Here is a 25040-nt window from a genome sequence, read left to right as displayed (position 1 = left end):
TCGGACGACGGACCATGGAGAGAATCCCAAATAAAAAATTTTTAAAGGTTTCTTAAATTTTTTTATTTACAGTTTTTCAATGTTATTGTATTTTATTACAAGAAAAATTATCCATTTTATCTTGAAGGATTTGTTTTTCTTCGTATCTATACGTATCTAACCGCATGGCCACCGTTTCTTCCGCTTCGATCTCTCTAAATTCGATTTACGCGATTTTCTTATCCTCTTTCCGCGATCTCCACACTCGAGACAAATTCACCGAATAACGGGCTAAAGGAGTAGAAAACACGTACAACAGGGTGAAGGTAAGAATAAAAGGAACAAAGTCAAAGAAAACAAGGAGATAAAGCGATTGAAGGGAAAAGGGGATTCGAAGAATGGGGAAGCAAACGATATTCGTTGAAATACTCTTTTCGTGAGCTACTTTTTCCAATAAAAGTTTCTTTCCTCGAGTGTGCTGTTAGAAGATCGATCCACCGATATCTTTGTACGGTACAAATTTGTCTATAGAACCGAATATTAAATACAGTGGATGATCAAATTATTTTATCCACTGTATAAAAAAAAAAATAGATCTTTTATCTTTTAGAAGATATAAACACCGACACTAAATCCCCATAAATTTTTTCTTCCCACAACGAATAACTGTTCCTCACAGCAACCTAGGTATTTGATAATAGATGTGTGTGTCTGTATATGAAGGGGTATCCGGCCAAGAGACATCTCTCTGTCAGTAATCGATCACTCGCAGTGTTATATCAAAATTTGCAAGTGAAACTCAGCCTGGTAACACTGTACGTTGTTTGATCTTGGCGTTTGTCCGCTTTGGCAATGAATACCAGATAGGTACACAGTTCCTGTTTGGAAATATCGTATTGTTCCGAACGTTGCAGTCCCGGGTTTTGTTATTGAGATGTTGAATATCGTTTTAAATTTTAAATTCTGATATTCTGGTTGCGAGTTCTAAATCTTCACCTGTACATTTCAAGGATCGAATTCGGACAGGAAGTATCTGATTGGAATTTAAATTTTGAGGATGAAAATGGAGTTTCAGATTTCGAGCATTCGTATTTAATAAAAATATAATAAAATTTCTTATCAGTGGATTGTCAGGGAGGGGGTTGTAGGAATGGAAATATTTCATATTCTGGAATATTTAATGTATTTCAAAATGACATACATCAAATATAATACATTCTCGCGTAACAGACTGTAAACTTGGATTTTTAGTACTTTGGTGGTACGTCCCGTCATTTTGTCCAGTCGGTGTGTGTGTACGGTGCATTAAGCGCGAGTCTCATAAAGAGACATAGCCGTACACGTGTAGCATCCTTATACAAATCTGGCGCCGTTTCCGGCGAGGAAAGAGTAGCCGGATATTACTTCCATCCGAGCCCTCGTCTTGTCACGGCAACGACTTTTGTTTCTGACGGGGCCAGTCTCATCGCCATCGTGCTCGGCTTGGCTCCACTCCATCAACCTTTTCTTTTAGAGGGCCAAGCCTGATGCAGGTTCCTCCGAGAAAATTTCTTCGTTGAAAATGAGGGAAATACGTTTGGGAGGTGAAACGTCGTCGAAACATTGGATCAATATCGTGTGACTCTGAAACGAAACTCGTTCAGAATAATTTTGGACATGTTTAATAAATAAGAATAATATCAATCGTGCATTGAAGATTCGCGAATGAAAGGGTGGAACGTTGAATATATAAAGGCAAATATTCCCTCCTAATTATTTGCAAGGAATGTTTAATTAGGAGTAATTATTGTCTCAAGGGATGCCGAAGTTTGTTAGTTACTTTGTACATGCTGTATGATATTGGTGTGCAAACATTTTGAGGCATTATTGAAGCTCACTGCCGCATATTAACTCTGTGATTAAACCGGGGATGGAAATACTGAGCGTGTATTAACTGTTTCAGACGTATCGGGGAGAATTCATAGAATTCCCAATGGAGCTTTTCGAATAATACACGTGCCGTTTACGGCCGCATGCCGGGAATATTGTGTAAGAGGCATTCAACGTGAATCACACAAAGCCCTACCTGTAATGGGAATTGTTACACCGTTATTTCTAACGATATTAACTCGTTGAAAAGAACATCTTTATTTTAATAAAATACTAAATATATAATTTTTCACAAAATCTTCTCAAATTTCTATGCCGGGACAATATTTTTGAAACCCACTGTAGGTAGGATATTACTTTGGTATCTTCGACGTAACAGAGATATATCATCCAGGAATGACTTTAAATACTTTACGCCATATTTGTCGGATGATAATGTTTCAGAAGGAAGTACCAGAACACGTTGATAGCCTGGCGGATGCCTTAGGCAGGATACACCGAGCGTCGAATGGAACTCGCGTCGTCGCCTCTCGCCAGAGATTCATTCGAGCCATCTTCAATAATTACGTTACGCTCGATTACGTTCTGATTGTTCTATGAATATCAAGCCTCGGATAAGCCGTGTTCCCGTATCTGTTCAACGGTTGTACTACATATATTAAGCGTCGATTCGATTGCCACTCACAGTGAGATCCTGCCTCTACTTTCTCCCCCCATCTAGCTTTGCCGCCTCTCTAATTAATTATCAACTTCCTCGACCGCCTTTAGCGTTTCCATCCGTATTTGCTTTAAGTACGCGTGTCCTATCGAGATTAATTTCATACATGCGCGCAATTTGCATGAATTCCAGCCTCATTAACGGTACGCTGTCGATTAAACACACCGGGATGAGGAAATAATCCTTCCGGTTCAAAGCTGACACTGTTTTACCCATCTTGGAATTCCTGGTCCCTCGAATCATTAAATTAAACATTAGGGACAATTGGTGAAAAGTGGATGAGGTGGGGGAGGCAACTAAATCTCATGGTAGCGTAGACATAAAGTGTCCATCTGGACCAGGCGCAACAGCTCGTGCGCGGCTCAATAAAGTGCACAGATGTTCGCGCAGCATATGCGGGCGTATCGTTTATTCGAACCGCGGGAAAGAATCTCAGTCAGGTATCTACCGATACTCGTTCGATTTCCAAGGAACACGTCCCGGTCACCGCGCGTATACATCGATGGCAGCGCGGATGGGCAGAGGGTAATGCAAGGCCGTCGCCGTGGTTGGCGCAGGTGGGCGCATGCCACGATGCGCGTGTCGCGATAACGTGGCCAGCTCGCTTTCCATCTCCCCCGACAACTTAATTCCGGTGCCAGCCGGCCTGCACGCCGTGCAGCCGGCTACGAGGAAGCCGGCACCCCTCCAGAGAGAAAGGCCGTTGTAGCCCGTGACGAGCCGACCTGGCTTTCCCCCCTGCCCGTCCGCAGATCGCTGCCTCGAAGAGCTTTACAACCGTGTATCCCCCGACGCGGCTTAAAGCTCGGCGAACAGTATCTACAGGGTGCTTTAAAAGAGGTGAGACGCGATGAAAAGTGGAAATTGCCTGGGGTATCTACACATGCGCCCCCTCCCACTTCGTTGAGTCAATTTTAATTTATTTCACAGAGGGAGGGTGTTTTAATAAAATGAAATTAAAGTATAATCAAGAAATTGCCTAAAAATAAATTTTGGTTAAAAGTTTAAATAAACCCTGAATTTGAAAAATGAAAATAGAGGTTTCAAATTATACAAGAAAACAATGATATGTATCTATAAGTTTTCCACGATATGCTGTGGGAATGTACATAATTTTCCATATAACTGTGCAAACTAAAGCCCGTCACGTATATCATTCCATAGATCATTACAGGTGGAGAATTACTTGTTGTTACGGTTAGCTCGTGATAATTAGTGTTTCAACAGTTGGCATTAAATCCTCCCGTTGACAATGTGCTCGCCAGTTGCCATGGCGCTAAATCAAAGACAAGATGCGCCACAAATAATTTGCCCTGCTATTGCGTTCTCCAAAGTTATCCAGCCACGTGCAGTTCCGCGTGATTTACGTTTGTTCGTGTACTTAGGCAACATTTGCGAACCACCGGATTAATGGTCACTTTTAATCAATTCTTAATCGCCTACGTTAATTAAAATTTTTATTTAAAAGAACATTTACACTGTGAATTTTTCTTTTATTTATACACGAAATTATTTTCTAAATAATTCATCAAATTGTCACAAATGGCATAATATGCTCCATTTTTATATTTATTATTAAATCGTATCAGATTTCCATTTATTTCACAAAAATTGAACGATTCCTATTGGAAAGCAAAGCAACAACTCGTGGGTATTCCCCGAAATCGGTCCGCGCAAACGAGCATGCGCACAGGGTGCGTGCGCAATAGAGCATGCGCAAATGGTGCATGCGCAATAGAGCATGCGCAATAGAGCCTGCGCAAAGGGTGCATGCGCAATAGAGCATGCGCATAATGGCACGCTCCGCGTCCGTGATCAGTTCGGAAGATTGCACCACGAAGGTTGCCACGATAATCATCTGGATATTGCTCCTGCGTACGTTGCATTCGAATGCCGCGTACATCGGCCAATACGCAGGATCAGATAATTGGCATTCAGCCGATCGAGCGTACCCGATGCAATGGCCCGGACCTATCGGCTGCGATCTCTCTTTGGAAAGTGACTAGCCATGGCCGGCGCACGACAAACGTAAAGGGCCAGCGGCACGCACGCTTTAGTTTCGCCGCGTGGGATATCGGCCGAGATAAGACTCGCTTTTCGTATTGTTTCCACTCGTTTGCCGCCCCTTTGTGCCGGATGAACGATCTCAACGTAGACGCGCCGTGCGATCGTTGCGGTTTACTTGAAACGCAGTCTCATGATGAACAGGGAAGTTTGAAGAATCGAGGAAGTCGCTCGGAATATTCTTCGTCATTGACTTCGCTGCTTCACTCGGGATGAGATTCTTCGAGACGTGTCTGACGCTTTTAATATACCTTATCGCTTCTAATGATCACCATTACTCTGGGATAAATAATTCATGTTTATAGGTTAGGTTATCATTTTTAACTAGAAATAACGTAAGATTTAGAAAAGGATTCCGCGCCTTTCGTTTACATTTCGCAGCTAACCATTGCTCTTTCAGTGTCGACGAAACAATCTTGCTTGGCGGCTGTCGCTCATTTAAGAAGGATGAGGCGCTAAGTATTCCCTGCACTCGCCATTAAGCCAGATTAAACAGCTCTCCGCGACAATGTCATCTACGCGAAACGACGTCGAGACGAGGAGTCGTGCCGCGACGAGCGGATTTTGCGTTTCTACGAAGATGCAAGTGTGCGGGATTCCGTATACCACTCGCATCGCTTGGTCCCTTTACGTAAATGTATAATACTCGTTTAAATCAGCGTAGAACATGGAGGATAAGAACCGTCACTGGGCTTGAGTAACGACTTTGTTTTTTGGACTCCTTTATGAATCATTCCGAACATGCTTTTCATGTTTCTGAATATCAATTTTCTATGCAGACGGAGCAACATTTTTTTTGTACAGAGTGTTTCAGACATAGGTGGATACAGTACAATTCAAGAAAAATTCAATTTTCAAACAAATTTTGGATAATCTAATTTGATTACAGACAGTCGTTTCAGGAAAGAGCCTGAGTAGAATGCGGAAACCGATGGATCCGCAGTCCGAAGCGTATAAAATGAAACGTGATCTCGGACGTAAAATTTGCACGAAGGTTCCGGACCTAAGTCTCTTAAATCTGTTTGTTGCGTTGAAAGTGAGCACGTTGGTTCGTCCTAGCAACGTAATCGCGTCTTCTCTTAACCAGGAAGTCTTCCTTCTACGCCAAGTGGTCTTAATTTATTTAACCCTGCTTCTACGTTCTCCTTGGGTAACCCTTTACATGTTGTGGTTTGACTAACCACAAATTGGTTTTGCATTTCAGCGACTTTACATTTGAAATCTTATTTAAGTTTAACCACCAATTTACTAGATATTTAATTCTAAAAAGTAATTCTAACGAACAAAGATTATTCTAAATTTCATTACAACATTTTATCAAGAAATAATGATTTAGACCCTAAAGATCCTAACTCGGGTCAAGAGCTGTACAGTTGATCCGGCCATTTTGAACGAAGACAAGTGGCGCCATCATTTTCCCTAGGAAAGCCTACCATGCCCGATGGTGTACATGAATTTGTATGAGTTTAAATTCCAATAATATTCAGTAGTCACTGTCAGCTAACTCCCTGTCCCTGACAAGTACATACGTCCCGAGGAGTGAGCATTGAAACGGTTAATAGAATGAATCGTTGAGTCTACTGGAATTCCATTAGCAATACATAAAAGATCGACTCCCATTTCATCGCGATAACGTACGAGGCTGGAGGGCACTCTTTTCTCAAATGTAACTCCCAGTCGGACGAGCTAAAGTGGCTTGCTATCGCACGACAGGAAACGAGAGAGGAAGCGATCGAACAGAGAGAGAGAGAAAGAGAGGGATAACGAGAGAAAGAAAGAGAGCATCGGAATCGATTTCGTTTCTTCCCGCTGCGCCCTGAATCTCGTAGCTACAAGCCCGCTCCGTTTGAGCTTTTAATGGCCAGATACGGGAGCCAGCTTACGCAATTAAACCGAGACCCGTAACGAGTTTCCACCAACCTGCGTATCTTTGGTTAAGTGAATTAAATCCACTCGGCGTGGCGTGGTCAACTACATGGGCTGAGCCCACTACTCGACAAAAGATGCCATTTCCGTGTCACGCTGGACTGATTTGACTTACTACTTGATTTCGTTATGCAAATATATTTGGATGAATCGCAGAGCCGAGTTGGAAGTCGAAATAGGAATAGCGGTGAAAGGTTAGGATCGTCTAGGGTTCCCTAGCATCGCGTCGTCTAGGGGAATGATGATAGTGGCGCCACCACTATGTATAATTTACCTTCAGAAATTCAGGAGCACCGGGAGAAATAATAGAATAAACCTTTTTCCAAATTTGAAAATTCTTAACTAATTATATTAATTTAGTTAATATTCTTTATGATGGAAAATGTTCCCTTCAGAGTACTGTGTTTTAACAGAATAAATTTACATATTTAAACGAAAAAGTTTCATATATTTGGAGAATAATTTTTAAAGGAACAGTACAAAATTTCGAGTACCGAGGCCGTCCGAGGGTTAATGTAAATGGATTTAATTTATGAATAATTTTCATCATTTCTATTCATAAAAATATTATTAAATCCATATTTCTGGAATCAATAAATGAAATTCAACAGAATTTCGCAAAATATTCATCCGAGTTCGTGTAACTCCGTTCTCGTTGTTTTTGAAAATTTCATTAAGCTTCGGTTCGGTGGAAATTCGTTAAAAAAGAAACCATCCATCGAGAATTTAGTCAGCCGAGAAACTGCACAAAGGGAACATCGTACGATCGCACACACGTAGTCGATACGTGTTATTTCCTCGGGATAAACGAACTTTCGAATAACCTCATCCCAGTGTGGACCAAAACGTACGAGCAGAATCCTTTCCGAATGCCGGATATTACAGATATTGGGCCGATCCAGCAAACACGTACCACGATAAAACACATATATCTGAACCTAATTCGAAACAACATGCGTCAGCTAGTGTGCAACAGTTTCCTTTAGCTGGTCGAAGTGCACATGGAATTTGAAGAAGTGGCGTTCGATTATATAGAAGCTGTTCTGACCGGAAATTGGGACAGTATTGTTCCTATAGTACACTTCCAGCAAATTTATGTTAAACTGAATATTTTCCATGTAAATTACTTTGAATTACTTATATTATGACCCCGCTATGTTGAGTGTGCCATCTTATGATGTCATTGGGCTGAAAGGCTTACAAATCCGAATTTTCCAGAAAAATACTAACGATTTTTTATTCGTTCAATATTTAACGTCTAATAAAAATCGTCACGTGTCTCTTACCGATCGTTCTTCCTGAATCATTCAAATGCTTCAACGATCTCTCGAGATACTCCGACGCACGAACCAGCCGGAAATATCAGTTTCCATTCGAACGCTCAGTGGCAAGTGCCCTCCGACGCGTGTTCCAGGTTCTTTTCAGCATCCACGAGCTCCGCCATCGTGCCAAGGGTTTTCAATGCGGCGAAAAATTCGCATAGCTACGCGGTTCTCTGCTGGGTCGAGTATGGTGCACACATCGTTCCGTGTTTTCTGGTCGGTGTGACATTTCCACTCGACGTCAGCTTCCTCGATGTCTCGTCCACACGACCGTGTAACCCAGTCGCCCAATTCACGCGTCCGCGTGCACCTTTCTATTCATACGCTCGGCTCGTACCCGATGCTTGGCGCAGAATCCGAAGAAGTAGAGCGGTGAGGAAAAAGAAATTTAAGAAATGATTTTTCAAAAATTCCTGATATTTTGATTTTCGATATCGAGCAAAAACCTCGGGAAAAGAAATTGAAATTTTCCTTGACAAATTCGAAAAATTGAAGTTCTACCAACTTGAGGAGAATAGAGGATTCCAGAGGAGGCAGTTGGTTCCTTAATGGTACGAAAGTGGAATTTTTCTAGCAGTTTGATACCAGGGATACAAGAGGCTCGTCACGTGCCCGCTTTCCGTCATACGCTTGGTAGTTCTACCTTGGAAGAAAGTTTCCGTCAACGACGGATTCAGCAGCCCTTAACTTCTTTCACGACCCTCGAAACGTATTACCGTCCAGCCGAACTTTGTACCGATAGTTGCGAAAATTTACAGTGAAGCGTGGAATGGTCAGAACGCAGTTGTATTTCGTAAAATTTGAACCACTGAATTTCTTTGGTAGAATAAAAGAAGAAATACGATACTTTGTTTCTTTGGATTAAAATGAAATTAAAATTGGGACTCTCTCCATGGTCCGAGGGGTTGAGTCAAAGTATGTTCAGGCAGAGAAGATATCTTAAGTATTAAAAAAATTTATGCAGCATAGTAGTAAAAAAGGTAGACAGCCATCTTGGGCGATTGCTCAAAGTGCAGAGGAATTATTCTTTTGCTACGTCACCCTCGCATCTCCTCTCCTTTTTTCCATTCCTTCGAAAAAAGTCTGCTCCACGGGATGGCTTAAAAATTTATGGAATTTCTAAGCGGTTGTATGCGATCCGCCAGCCTCTTTCGTCGCACGATGAACAGCACTTGGTGTTTTTACGCGCGCTCGCATACGAATCTACAAAGCATCCACCTTGTAGCACGGTAGCCAGGAAGCCGGAATTCGACGGACGATGCAATATACGTTGGCGACGGAGATGCCCCGCGGGTTTTGTCTGCGGGGTTGGCAAACAGCATGCATCGAGAATCACCGAGGTAGCTGAACCTCGTTGTTTGACCTACATGAATCTGGTATAACACTTAGGGCACCCTTGTTCGAGTTTCCTTAAACGATCTTCAGTAAATGTACCAGGCGACATTTTGCCACTTGCATCCATTGATGGGACTTGAATTTTTGTTTGAGATAGACCAGGTCTTTTGGCTTAAATTGAAATTCTTCAGGTTTCTTTATTTTAACATAAAATCTGTTTTATTATATAATTTATGAAATGAGTTTGTTTATGGAATCACCGTATATAAACGAAACTATAGGGAGTAAAAGGAAAATCATCGTCCACTTTCCTTTTAATTTCTTTCGCAAATAGAGTCGAACAAATCGATGGAAAGACGTAACCATTACGGTGGTCTGTGTTTTTACGAATACAAATTGTACTTCTCTTTACGATCCACTTTCCGCAGAGATGCGTCCTCGGTTGTCATAAAATCTCTCGAGAGTAAAATGTCCTCGTTCCGCTGTAATACCTCTGTTTCTCGCATCAGGACGGACGTGGAGCTCGGTAATTTCCAACGTGAATCGTTAGGGTGTAAAAGAAAAACTGGATGAACCGCCGATTTCGATTCGCGTTTTCGCCCGGAGGGCTGGGATTTTGATTGCACCAGCCGTAAAATTCAATCGTACCGAGATTCCCTAGCAATAACCTACATTTACACATCATAATCCGGGATAATGCTCGCGAGAAGCTACCAGATAACGATACAACAACGTGTAATCAAACGCGATGGAGGATGAGCTACGATGATCAGCTGGGAGGAATGCGAGCAAACCGCAATTTCGTTCATTTTTCTTGTTCTCTTTTTCCTTCAGCTGCTTTTCCCATCCGCGACAACTTCACTTGAAGAAAACTAACGTGTCCCCACTCGCGATTCGATGCGATCTAAATTGTAGAGAATCCTGGGCAATCTAGGGTTGCTATTAAACCTTGCTGGCACTACTCGTTTGAAATGCGGCTTTTTATTGGTAGATGAAAGATCGGACATAGGTAGATTTTTCAATTATTTTTCAGAAATTTAGATTTAAAAATATTAATAATACCTATGTTTATCTAGTGAATCAATTTATGGAAAGGAAAGAAGAAATGGAGCAACGTTTGTAGAAATAGCTGCTTGTATAGCGACACGTGTTTTTAATAAGAGCACATCAGCATTACCACAGATAATGCAAGGGATAAAAATATCAGTAGGTAGAAATGCACAACAATATGCAATCTGGGAGAATTTGCGACAGTTGAATTTCAGTAATCTTGCCAGAAGATGCAATAAAAGGGAGAAAAAGAACGATATTTTTAAAGCTTTACTGTCTGCTGAACGCTTATTATTAAAATTCAACTTCTATTAAAACAAATGTGGAGATATAAAAAGAAGGAGGGAAACAAATTAAATGGCAAAGCCTTACATAATTAAATTTACTATTTAAATTCTAATTAGAATTTAATTAAAATTCATTCGATTCAATGAGTTTTAATTAAAGCCTCTGATGCTGAATTAATGTTTCTGAAATTATTTTACCATTGAAATCGTGTAAGTTCGACTGTGAATATAAAAAGATATAATGTAAATTAAACAATTAAACACTGATATTTGTTTCTTAATCGAAATTTCAAATCAGTGATCCATATTTACATACGGTGACAATTATTAATTAGTCCTGTTACAAACGTTTGATTAAATTCCAAAGAAAAATAGAAACATAGAATTCGCTTTGCAAAGTCCACAGGTGTCTCGTTATTCGCGCTTAGTTCACAAGTTACATCTTACATCAGCGTAAAGATAAACTCAGAAACTATCCCGGTACGATGTAACATCGCCCGTTTGCATCCAGTTTTCCAAAGTCTGCCGCGTCCCAACAGATAGGGCGGTCTTTCAATTAGTAGGGTCTCCATGGAAGCGCCTCGGTCGTCTCACAGGAAGTCTAGAATCGGATCGCGTCTTCGTGGTATGTAACGAAGCGCACAGTAGACGGTTCAGTAATGATACTGGGCGGCGTGACGAGATTGCCGATGGTATCAGGTGTATCTTCGTTGATGAAGGTTGTAACCTCGGCCGGACCCCATTTATTAAAGCGCGTCTGCTCCGGGCAGCGTGTAGCAGCTTGCCAGCAAGCAATGGCCAGAGTCAACAACCAAGCAACAGTGACTCCAAGTTCTCTGTGGAGCTGTGCAGATTGGCCCACCATTGACGTCGTAGACCTTTAGGACTCTTTCATTCAAACAGCAATCTACTATGACAAATTAGAAAGAAGAAAACTTAAATAATTTCTATTTTATCTTGAATTATGTATGATTGTTTTTAGTGTTATTTTGGAAGTGTTAAGGCTGCTTAATGAAATTCGGGTACCCGAATTTTTGTGTATTAAAGAAAAATATCCTGCTAATTGGAAGCCATCAGTGGTGTTTCATTCGCATCCCGGAAAATTGATTCTTCTGGTGTGAAAAGGCATTTACCTGAGGCTCGAGGAGATTGCAATCAGTCATATTAGCCGGACACACCTGGAATATGTGTGGCCATCTGGCACGTAACTATCCATAGTGCGCAAAGGGGTAACGGTTGCTTGACGTAATCACTGGTATGCTCGGCAGTGTCTACCACCTAGAGAGAGACGGACACTTTCCTCCCTGCCCGTCCGCTTTCAGACACACGATATCGCGGAAAATCATTTTCGAGAACGAGATATATCGCCGTGACCCAGGTGCCAGACGATCGACCACACCTTCGTAGACGTGCTGGCATCCGTTCTATCGCCTGAATATCCGGAATTTTTCCCTGTCGAACCCGGAGATGCCTTGTTAGATGACATTTGAAACACGGGTTTCCACATCCCGTTCTGGCTTTTGAAGGATTATCTTCGAGGGACGTTAAAAAACGTCCGGCTGTCGGGAAATCCTAAACCATCATCGTTCCGACCATTTCTGTACAGTGAAATCAAAGGATTCTGTGAACCATGAAGAGAAAAGGTCCGTATAGTATCGGTGGGTGCGGTGGTTGGGTCGTAAAGGAAAAGTTGCTGATTGTGCACAGGATCGGATTAAGATTTCTGGGACCCTGGGTTACCAAACTCTTTTAATTGATATTCGATTGAAAAATTCAAAAATTAAATATTTTCTAATACAATGAATGGAAAACTTAGAAAGAGCCCCCTGGAAAATGGGGCCCAGGGCTTAGGTCTCCTCTTGAGCCGGCGCTGAATGTACAGTGTCGAGCATGGTAGTCTCTCCTGCAGAAAATGGCGACGAGGTTTGCAATAATCTTCGAGCTATTCAAAGTGATAATTACAGACAATGTTGTTTAGTTTATTTACTTTTGATATTTGCTTTTAATTGTTCGGTCCAAGTGTCTCGTCTTGGGACGTGTGTATCACCCAAGGACCTTTTGAACTTCATCGGGTTGTTCGTCGAACAAGATATCCAACCGAATGAATGCCAGCACGTCTACGAAAGGCGTGGTCAAGCAATAGTCTGGCGATGATTTATCTCGTGTACGGTCTCGAAAATGATTTTCTACAATATCGTATCTCCGTCCACGAGGAAGCAACTTTCTCGAGTAACGTGACAGCAAGATTTCTAACAGTTACAGGACACACGTCGAGGATACGCCTCGCTCGTAGCAATTAGAGAAGCTAGCCTGCTATAACGTACAGTTAGATCACGCCATAAATGATATCTTCATTATTTTTCATTCTATAGGTGAAATGATAAAATTATTACAGTGTGATAATAAACTTAAATTTAATTAACCCTTTCCAGAATCATAGAAACTGCTGTATTGGTCCAGAGATATCATTATTTTAAAATTTATTTAATTTTTTATTATTTCATTGAGTAATTTTCATTATGTTGCAAAATTTACTAATATGGTAAAGTGGAATTTAATATTAATTATTTTGAATTATTAATAAATTTAAAATGAAATATTTGATTATCGATTCCACTTCAAATTTTTAATAATTTTTCTCTCGTTTCTAATTATTCATATTTAATTATGTTTTCATATCATAATATTCGTCTCTCAATTAAAAAAAGAGGAAGTTTTATGAATGCTCGTTACATTTTCGTAGCACTGTAAAAAGATAGAAAATTTGTGAAAAGGAAAGAAAACGAAGGTATATAGTTATTTATTTGCACATAAAAAGTGGTTTATAAGATACTACACGAAATGAGCACAAGTAATTACCTGTTTAATCATGTCCAGTGATTATCGAGTATTTATAAGTTTGCAGTTAATAAGATGATGGCATTTACTGCGTGTACTTAAATTTTATTCGGATATAAATTCTTTGGTACTAGTTACGTGCTCATCAAAGTGTAACATCAAATTGCTTTTTCCCTTCTTGATAAGTATTGATTTTTGTTATTAAACTTGATTCAGAGGTCTGATTTATGAAAGCAATTTTGCTGTTATAAATTTCTAATCATCAATAATTTAAATCTTACAATTAGAAAATCCAAGTATTAAAAAAATCTAAATTCGTTTAACCAAAAAGTGTAGTATAATATTTCATATTTTTTCATCTATTTTCCCGAATTAAAATAATTGTATCCTGAAAAAATGTATGTACAAACGATTTCCTCGAACCGAAATCGATTAATCGTTTAAATCTATCAAAGCTTTCCACTATCTAGCGTCTGAGGTAACCGAATACCTTTATCCAGTGAACGCTTTCTGAAATTTAATTGGACCGATAGGAAAGCACAAACGATTCGTTTGCACATAGTTCGGTTATCGGTGATCGAAGCGATTCCGATGAATCGTACACGATACGGGCCACATTGTAATTAACGTTTCGCGTATAAATGACCGCAACGAATAGAATTGAGCTGTACGAGATGATCCTCCTTGCACGGCAGATTTATTGCGAAAGAAAAGCTGACCGTTTGATCCGCATGAAATTAAATTAAATTTCCGATCTGCACGAACGATGTTACAGCTGGAATTCCATCTTGATACGCGTGTTAATTACCGCAGCTTATCGTTCCAAACTTGGTCATGCGTTTCACCGACTGCTACCTTTAATCTTCCCTTTGGATACTCCATATTTTTTTATTCGCCATCGCACAGCCTTGATCAGAGAAATCTGACCATCCATTAAAAAATTTTCTAAAAGATCGATGAACTGTGCCATCATATATTAAAATCTTTTTTCTTTTTGTTTCAGGTAAGTGTCAGACCCGAGTGCAAGTTAGTTGCCCGCATCTCCATAGGGTAAGAGTGTCATATTACCTGATCGGGATGGAACGCTTCTGAGGTCCATGGAGGAAGTAATGTAAGTAATAAAGAGGCTAGTAATGTTAAAGCCTTCGAGGCAATTGGAGTGAATTCATTGTCATCCGACACGGTTCGTGCCGATCGTTCGTCCATATAACAAATGACATTGCATGTTACTCTCGGCGAACGTCAGTCGGTATCAGTTGGTCGGATCGTCTGCGAACGAGCGTTCGTGCGAAACGAGATTCCACTGGTGAACTCGTTACGCGTTTTATAAAAATCCCTGCTCCCTGACGAAGACGAAGACGACGTTGTGCCCGAGGCTCGAAGGCGTGGATGGAACACTTGCACCGATAAAACTGCACGCACAATAGCTGCCCCCACCTTCATCGTGTGACTCTGAAGATCTCTTGCGAGACTATACCCTTAGGGTGAGAGGGATGACTGATGGTCGCGAACAATAAAGAGACTTTGTGTTCCTCCACGCGGTCGAGTCTTGGGAATCAGTGCTCCTTTTTTGTGTGCCATTTTGTAGTAACAAGGGTACATTTCAGTTCTAATAATATGGAAGACAGTAATTTAGGACTTCAATTTATTTTGCTTTTAGAGTGGAACAAGAAAGGTAATATAGGGAGAGGGAGATTCATCATTCGTTTTAATAAATTCAAACCCACTTGGAATTTAGAAAACATTTTTTTATGCAATTCTGATCTTCAGGGGTTGAATTTCATCTTCTTGAGAGCTTAAATTATTTTAATTGACCTAAGTGAGCCTAAATTTATTAAATTATTAATCTCGTGATTGGATCTCCATAAATATTAAAAGAAATTTAAAATTGCAAAAGTCATCCATTCCAGAAAGTGTTAATTTGATTCGGTTTGCTATTTCCATAATCCTTCTTTAAAAAAGCTGAGTAGATAATAAGAATTGTATATCTTCGTTTTGTCATAAGTTCGTTTTAAATGTCTCGCTGTCGTATAATGGACTATCATGTTTAACAAAGGACGCATCAACTGTGTATAACGCGGTAGTAAAGTGAACTGCTAATGAGCTATGTGTTTGTAGAACGAACATATCTTCGTCTTTCCCTGTTGCCATAGCACCTCGTTTTGTCTGTCTTTTTCTTTTCTCTTCTGTCGGTACACGAACATTGGAGGCAGAACGAGTGGCTTTAAAGTGCACTCAAAGGCAAGACACTGCAAAATATATACATCAAACGGGGGACACTGTTTTCTTACCATTATGACACTCGAAGGGAATGTTGATGCCATTCGACAAATTATTTTCGATAGGGATCCTCGTTAAGTTACTCAATTAATATTGTTTGACGTTCTGAAAACAAGTTTGGGAATTGAAAAGCATTGATGAAATTGAAATTTTGCATTACTGAAATTGTTTCAAACATCAATAATTAATAAAAATAAAAATTTGGAATCGCGTGAATTTTGAAAATGAAAAAAGAATAATGCAGTTTTAAAAGAAGAAATATAATATAATAGTTTAATGACATAAAAGTACTGGAAAATACCACTTATGGCATATCAGTTTACAGCTTTGAATTTTTTGAAAATGACTACATAAACACTCCATAAATGTTTTTTCAACATAAATTGCCCAGTTCTTGAGAAAACGCATCAGAGTGCTTTATCTACATCTAAGAATGTTCAGTGCTAATCAAACTCTTCAAGTTCTTGTCGCAACGGAAATCATTCCCTCGTGAAACGAACGACACTTTAAAGAAAATGCGATCCGCGCGGTTTCTCGATGGTCGTTCGACATCTGAACACTCGGAAGAAACCAGAAACTTTTATTTCTCCTCGAGTGATAAACTTGGTTTCCAGTAACCACAGAAGTACTTGTGTGAAAGTAGCCAGAAGGAATAGGACATGGTTCTTGTAACCGCAGCTGTATCTCATCTTTGTCATTTATACATCAGTGTCATCAATTCATAAGTTGAAATAGCAAAAAAAAAAATATTTTACCGAAGAACTCCCTTATTCCATTCAATTCAATTTTGTATTCCACTGTTTCTCTAAAAATTATTCATCCAATTATATGATTGGCTCTCGATTGATCCGAACTCTGTTGTTCAAGGTTTAATAAAATTGTAAGTTTCCACGAAACACAAAATGGAGGATATATTTTAAAGGTTAGGGAATAATAAAAAGAATTTCACAGAAGAACTCTTTTATTCCATTTCTCAACTCATACTACAAAATTATTGAATAAAATTGTAGGTTTGCATGGAATACAAAATGGTGAATACGTTTCGAAGATGAAGAAAATTTTGAGGTTAGGCAAGAGATGTTCCTTCAGTTGTAACGATAGTCATGAATTTTCTGTGCGTTTTAAGGCATTCTGTTTCGTGCAGAGAAATTCAGCGATGAATTTACTGCGTAGAGTACACTTGTGTATATTTCAGACGTATGAAATATTCCTAATGGCACGATTGTACGGGATGAGTTGCGTGTCTAGCATTTTCGAGTAATGGCGGTGTTAGACAAACGCGTTGAAGGCAGCAAAATTGCGAGATGCTTGGGCCAAGGTGGTTTAGTCGGTGATTATTAATGTAAAAATTCTGCGCAGAAATATTTAGGTTAGGTTAGGTACCGCCGGAGGCGCCATCCGAGGGAGACAATAATTACTACTGGTCAGGGCCGTACGGTGCAGATTGATACCACGGTTCTACCAACAAATGGCCACGATCCATCCCTTAAAAACCGTAATACACGTCTGCTCGTATGTTTCGCTCGTGTTAGTGCGAACATACTAAGGTACATATAAATATACATGACCCATGACAAAGAGTCTCGCATGCTGCAACGCTGAATGTGACTTCTGGGTGGTGGATCGTAATTACCATAAGTCGTGAAATATGACTTCATGATGACGTGGCTGCGCGACAAATGGAACAAGCGACGCTCTGCTGCCCAGTAATACCAACCGACATTGGCCCCCTTCGTTTTCTTCGATGCATCCTGCCAAGGTGATTACTCTTCCTGTGACCAGCATCCGATGAATGTGTATCGTTGACCCCTCCGAGTTACGTGCTTTAATATTTCAAACGGAGAATTCCAGTTAACTCGTCATTTGAAAACGGAGTGATTTTTATTTCATTTTTCTTTCTACAAAAATATGAAGCTTGATTTTTCATACTAAAAAATGTACATATTTTGTAATAATTGATAGGTGGTTTGAAAGTCTTCGAAACTTTTTCCTCCGATTTTCATCGCTTTGTTTAAATAAGTGATCTATGTTCATAAAAAATTCTTTACCGTCAGTCAATTGTCCCCCACTGTACACCGCGCGGTAAAACCATTTACTTTATATATTCAAACGATGTACTCTCGTTTCAGCGAGCTTTTAACATCTTTAATTTCCGGGATTTTTACAAGCCACGGAGAGACAGGTACTTTGGCTGCCGCGAGTGGAATATTTTTTTAATGAAACTGTCTCGTTGAAAGCTCATCTAAAAAGAATTAACCGAGAGAGAGAAGGTGCATAAAGCGGGTTACGTTCGCATCGGGTAGCTGGTTAAAGCAGACGTGAAAATAGTATAGAAGTTGATCTTTGACTTTAGTAGACGAGTCTATTGTGAAGTTTGGGTACATTTGGTAGCAACGTCGACTTCTGTTGGTTAACATGTAGAACGGGGGATAATTTCGTGAAGTTCATTGTGGGTTCTTGAAACTGTAAAGTTAGTGTGTCTAAGGAGGTAGATTTATGTTGCCAAGACCTGTGTAGATCTACTGTAGCCTTTATTAAGAAGAGCAGACGTTTGCTTCTGGCCTGGGGAGTACTTAAGGAAAATTAATATTCAATATTATTTTTTCATGAAAATTTTAGTATGATAATGAAGTATAGTTGTCAATTGTCCTGATAAGTATAAAGCAAAATAATAATTTTGAAAATAAATTTATATAAAAAAAGCGAGCTTTTACAAGTTAAACACAATATGTATGAAGACTCGTTGAAGATGTCGTACGTACGTGAGGATCCGCTTTTATCATCGTCAAGAGGGCAGAAAAAGGAAAGCGATGTAGCTGTAACAGTCAAGAGTTCGTTCTCTTCGCTTCCTTGCTCTCGCCACTTTCCACAGAAATCTTTGCTCTCTTTGCTTTCTTTCCGCTAGAAAATTTTCCACTCGTGGTAAAAGAAATAACGTCTTGAAGACACTTCTCTCCGATGTTCGACGTACCTTTTTTATTTTCTTCTTTTTTTCAAGAAAATTGCACCATCTAAGGTTGATTAACGTTTGATCGGCCAGCAGGTGCTTTGAGAGCTTTTTAAACAATAATTGTTCAGAATTTAATCGGAGAAAAGAAAATAATTTAATAATTACTTGAATAGAGGATGATTCAAAAAAGGTGCACGCTTGATCAGCTGTTTTAAAAATTAACCCTCGGACGGCGGACCAGGGAGAGAGCCCGAATTTTAATTTAATATTAGATTAATTTTGGACTTTAATCGGAGAAAAGAAAATAATTTAATAATTACTTGAATAGAGGATGATTCAAAAAAGGTGCACGCTTGATCAGCTGTTTTAAAAATTAACCCTCGGACGGCGGACCAGGGAGAGAGCCCGAATTTTAATTTAATATTAGATTAATTTTGGACTTTAATCGGAGAAAAGAAAATAATTTAATAATTACTTGAATAGAGGATGATTCAAAAAAAGTACACGCTTGATCAGCTGTTTTAAAAATTAACCCTCGGACGGCGGACCAGGGAGAGAGCCCGAATTTTAATTTAATATTAGATTAATATTGGACTTTTGGATTTCCATTGTCATGGACTGCCACCTTTTTGGCAGCACCCTGTAGAATTCCCAAATAGTACAAGAAAGAATATTCATCGATTTTAAATGTGATCGAACGTTAGAGCGAGAACGTTTTATTGAAAGGTAACGAGGTGAGAAAGTAATAATCGATCTGCGAGTCGAAGCTGTCGATTGGTGAACAAGATAGAGGAAAAATATCAAACCCCTCAGCCGTTTTCCGGTGACGCGGATATCGAGTGCCAGTCCCATTTAGTCGAAGCAGTCCACCCTCTCAGGAACTCGCGTTTCGAAGCGAAATACGAAACGTCGTCTATTTCCGACCTGGATGTTTCTCCAAGTCAAACCATCTGCCGTAATCGCACTTGCCAGGGAAACTTCGAATGATTCCATCTCTGTTTCTCTAACCACCTATGCGCTCAGCATTTTATGCTGCGACCAGTTTAACCTCGCTCGATGCACCACTATTGTTCTCGTTTTTTTCCTTCTCTCCTTCCCTCTGTTCGGTTTTTAAAAAGGATCGCTGTGCTTTTTTAGGCGAAGGGCGGGGACCATGACGAGAGGACGTTGTTCAAAAGTATTTGCCCGTATACATTTTTCCAATTTTCTATAATTTATTTTTCCAGCATTGTAGATTAAAATGTGCAATGATACTTTATTTAGGAATAGACATATTTTCGAAACCTATTGTAGGTACATTGACTATCAGATAATATGCCACCCTTCTAATAGAAGTGTTCTTTTTTTTCATAGTATTCAAAAATATGTTCAAAAATTTAATTTAATTCTATGAATAATTGGGATAATTTAATAATACTGATAATTAACTTGAACAACGAACAGTATAATGTGTCAGCATCGATACGTCTTCGTGAAATTTGAAATCTATGTATTGTTGCATCTGCATAGCGAATCCTGGCTCCCGGTCAAATATCTCCATTAATTAATTCGGCACAGGGATACATGCAATTGCAAGGACGTTACCGGAAGATATGATCGTAATGGGAAACACGCGAGTAGCCCTAAATACCGAAAGTTTCGCGTCAATGCGCTGGCAGATTGCATTAAACGGGGCTGAGCCTCTTTAAAAGGCTCTCATGCGAAAACCTGATACGTCTGATGCATTCATCCCAGACATAAAGGGTCTGGTCCGCCTGGTGAAAGGGGTGACTCTTCGTGTAAAAACACGAATTTCGGGGATTAAAATGAAAAAAAGGTGAAGCTTCGTGCTTTGATTAAAGGCGTAAATTTTTGTTTACACATTTTCAATTTTTGTAAATATTTGAATAATAATCATGAGACTGTGGATGCTTAAATATTCGCAATGCAGTAGATGCATTTTCTAGATTTTCACCCTCGGACGGCGGACCAGGGAGAGGGCCCCAATTTTAATGCAATTACATGAATTAAGAATAATTTCTCCATGGTCCGCCGTCTGAGAGTTAAACAACCTTTGCTTAAGGAACAGAACAGTAAAAAAGAAGGAAATTCTGAACTTCTAATTGCTCTATTCTTCTCGTAAATAATTTATAGCTGTTCATTGAAACTGTTCATCTTATAGTCCACGATCGGCAGGTAAAACTCGAAGGAAAACTTGTTTCCTTGAAACATCGCGAACGAATTCGCACGTGACGTAGAGTAATGGAAAAAAACTTATTCCCGATGGAGGAAGCAGGGTCTTCGAGAAAAGTTATCCAACTTCTCTTTCGCGCATGCACAAGTAAATTGAATTTCATGAATTTTCGAGAGCAATTCCTGCTCTTTAACAACGAGGCGTTAACTTGTCGCAGGGTAACTCGTGATTCTCGTAACGACCGCATTTAATTTTCCGAAACTTCGAAGCTCGTATTTTTTCGAAGAAACCTCCCCTTGAATTATCACAAAAGTTTCTGGTTATTTCCATGCTAAGAAACCTAGTACTTAATATGTAACACCATTTTTATAGCTGCGATAAAATGAATAAAAATTTCATGAAAAATTTTCAAACTATTAAAATAGATATTTGAAATCAATTTTCTTCTCTTTTATTTATCAAATATAAAGCCTTTCGGTAGAAGGTTTATCAAAAAGGGTAAATGTCCTGTGACGTTGAAAAGGAAGTGTATATCAACCTCATTTCAAACTATTAAAATAGATATTTGAAATCAATTTTCTTCTCTTTTATTTATCAAATATAAAGCCTTTTGAGTAGAAGGATTATCAAAAGGGGTAAATGTCCTGTGACGTTGAAAAGGAAGTGTATATCAACCTCATTTCAAACTATTAAAATAGATATTTGAAATCAATTTTCTTCTCTTTTATTTATCAAATATAAAGCCTTTTGAGTAGAAGGATTATCAAAAGGGGTAAATGTCCTGTGACGTTGAAAAGGAAGTGTATATCAACCTCAGTTATGGTAGTTGATACTAAATTATCTGGTTTAGCGTGTAGGTTGTTAATGATGGTACATCGTCGATGAAAACATGGGGAAGACTGTCTAAAAACGTGTTCATAGCTTAAATCGAAGTTGCCGCGCAACTTATCCGGTAGTCTTGCACGAGATTGATCGTTCCGAACATCGGGGAAGAGTGATTATACCAGGGGGTTAGGTTAATCGCGTTTCTCGATCGGCTGTCAATCTGTCATTTCTAAAGCAGCACTGTTGATATCGATACATCTCTGCGATAAATTACGCGACAAGAACCTCGGGGTACAAGTTTGTTTAGATATATCTACAGTCCCTTATAAAAGTCTTCGTTCCTGGTGTCATGAAATTATACAACTCTTTTAATTTTCAAAAAATCTCCAGATAAAATTTGTATTAATATTATATAATATCGTATCATTAGTTTCGCAAATAGCCTCGTAATAATTTCATCCGCAGTTTCTCATTATTCTAAATGAACATGTCTGGTATAATTTAAAAAAATGTAATGCAATTTAGCATTTACCGTGGAATATAACAATTTTATTTAAATTATATCTGAAATGGTCGCTCGAAATAGAGGCAATTTATTATAAATTCAGAATATACTGTATTACATCTGCTAATAAACATATGAATATATGTATATCTCATTAAATTTCAACAGTGATCATTAATCGTTCATGAAAGATAACAATATGGCAAATGATAATATAAATTCTTAACAACGTTGATACTCGCTTAGTCAATATTGAGTTACTTTCTACCCTGCATCTTATTTCATTTCCATTTTTTCAACATTATACTATTCTCGATTCCGAATTCCGAAGTTAGGCGAACAATGTACGGTTAGTAAATAAGGAGACTGGGTTTCTGGGTCCCAAGCTACCTAACGTAGATCAGAATCGAGTGGGAAGACGTTGTTAGATAAACAGAAGCAATGCCTGCAAGTTTCAAAGACGTCTTGTATTAGTTTGCTGTTACATATTGTTTGAAGTTGCCGTGTTGCCACCATGGTACGCCACAACTTGCCAATGTTATCAGAGTGTCCAAAATACTTCCGTATAACCGAGAGCATTTACATTAATGAACGTGTCACGTGTTATAAATTAATTATATAACGATACACGTTTTAGTTTGTTCTTTTTTCAATTCAGTAATCTAGAACCTTTTTTATCTATACCTAGGGACACTTCAATTTCTATAAAATTTGTGCAGTTCTTGAAATACAAAGGGTCATTTTTATGACTCCCACACAAAATCGACCTTGATAATGGTGCAAGATTTTCATGGTCGTCGTTCGTCGATCCTCAAACCTATCATTACCGTGCACCCTGTATTTATATCTTAATTTACGTGACAATGCGCCCACACTTTTTGTATGCAAAACAGGCACCAGCTACGTGGTACGGTAATGGCGACTTATGCGTTGTCTGGAGCACCACAGTGCGTTCCCGTACGTACAATGGGATGACGGTGGGTAGGCGTTCGTTAGGGTGTTCAATGGCACCCACGTTGTTTCTCCGAACCGCTATGAAACAATGTACGCTGCTCTTACTAGCCTCTACTTCCTTGTTCGTCGAATCCCTACATCGGCTAAGCGTAAAACATTATCCAAGAATGAACTTGAGTGTGTTCCTAACATCAGCTTGTAATTGGGAACCTCTGTTTGCTTCGCCCTTAGGGTGGTAATTTATTAAGTTGTTGCATATCTAACAAGGTTTCAGGTGCTTTCAAGACGGTAAAATGATACTTATGGCATATCAATTTGATGCTTAAAATTTAACGGGTAAGATTATGTCAAAATCAATTGTGATACTTGATTTACAATTTAAATCTTCATCATGAATAAAATAATGAGTACGTGACCTACGATAGAAAGTTAATTCAAAAAAAAAGATTGCAAGTGAGTTAATTTTTCTAACTAAGGGCAGTTGGGCCCATTTGCAAGAAACTCTGAGTTGTATTTATTATAGTTATAAATCCAGAGTAATGATTAGGAGCCTACATCCCATAAGATATCATGGTGATTATGAACGGTTCTCTAGGAGGAAAATATTTTACCACACCGTTAAGCTTTGCGCTCGTCCCGTTAATGCACGAGATGGTAGTTAATGAAACAGAAATTAATATGCCCTAAATCAATTTATTATATCAATGTTAGGTTACCGGTTCGCATAATTATTTCCAGGAAATACGATACTAATTAATACAGGAACAGGATTTTGCAATCGTCTAGTTGGAGTAATTGTCTCGTTGTAGGAATTATGGGTAGAATCCAATATATTTTTAAATTTCACTGATACAATATTACAAAATATTTTTAAAAGATTGATATTTTTTTAACATTACAAAAATTTTCATCCAATCAATTAAAATGCCGAAAATATCTGAATTATCTTTCGTTAAGAACCGTTGAAGAAGATCACGTCGGGACCTGTCGCGCTCACCGGCCATTAATTAAATATCACTTCTCGGAAGGGAACGTACCTCGTCGACTTTATATACGTACCGCCGCAAGAATAATAATAATCAGCAAAGAATAATAACATCTGGGGACGGCGGTGTTCAGACCGTGTTCGCTCTCTTTCCGTGCAACGGGGGTTGGAACCCCCGCCGAGACCGTTCGCCTCGCGGTTGCACGCAATTTCTCGCGTATCGCTTGACGTACTGCATGCTGCATCGCAATAATTATCTCGCCAGATCGCGTGAGCGCTCTTGTAATACAGTCGCGCCGATGCAACCAGTGTTCTACGTCTAAAGCCGCGGAACTGCGAGACTGAAAAATCCAACTGGATTCATTATCGATCCACTTTGCTCCATATGAGATGTAGTTGATCAATTATGCCGATAGAAGGTGCTTAAGGGGATCGTACACTAGCAGGTAGAAAACGCTCGGTTTATTTTAAACGCTTCGATCCCGCTGGTTTTTTACTGCAAAAAATACGATACCAGGTGTGAACGAGTTATATTATATACAGAGTACTCAATTGCATTCGACCACCTTTAATATATTGATACTCAGGGCCGTAGGTCGTTAAATTTGGTAGTATGTATTTTTACTATGATCTCTTACTCCGCATCAATTTTTCTTTCTCTTATCACTGACTGCAATAATAATTGCATTTGAAAATGACTCCATTACTTTTTACATGGTTAGAATGGAAAAGATGACGCTGCACGTATGTAACAAATGTACCCATCACGATCAGAAATAAAGTACCGTCAGCTAGAGCTGTCGAGATTATTGGGTAATCTGATCCAAACGTGTCTTCGTTAAATCCATGGATGCCGTTCAAATAATTCGGATTTGCATCGTCTGCCATTTGTCAAGACACGCGTCGGGTGACACCTTCCGGAGCAGGAAAAGCGAATCGTTCGTTATCGTAATTCAATCTCTATTCACTGTTGCAAAGGC

At 39.2% G+C, this 25040-nt stretch overlaps 1 protein-coding gene across 7 annotated transcripts in view; it reads left to right on the top strand.

Annotated features, from left to right (window-relative positions):
• Positions 1–25040, top strand: part of twin (CCR4-NOT transcription complex subunit 6-like twin) — a 240557-nt gene that overhangs the window by 166859 nt on the left and 48658 nt on the right. Inside the window, exon 2 of one of the 7 annotated variants that reach the window (XM_034329477.2) lies at positions 14392–14499. The exons of 5 other annotated variants lie outside the window; for them this stretch is intronic. In XM_034329477.2, coding sequence (XP_034185368.1) covers positions 14486–14499 — 14 coding nt within the window. In that variant the 5' untranslated portion in view covers positions 14392–14485. Of the gene's footprint in view, positions 1–14391; positions 14500–25040 lie in introns of those variants that run through there. One more of the 7 variants, XM_076689639.1, reaches the window with a different exon arrangement.

The sequence above is a fragment of the Osmia lignaria genome, chromosome 8, assembly GCF_051020975.1.
Source record: "Osmia lignaria lignaria isolate PbOS001 chromosome 8, iyOsmLign1, whole genome shotgun sequence".
NCBI classification, from domain to species: Eukaryota; Metazoa; Arthropoda; class Insecta; order Hymenoptera; family Megachilidae; genus Osmia; species Osmia lignaria.
The sequence above is the reverse complement of the archived record's forward strand: the minus strand, read 5'-3'. Positions and strand labels throughout refer to the sequence as shown.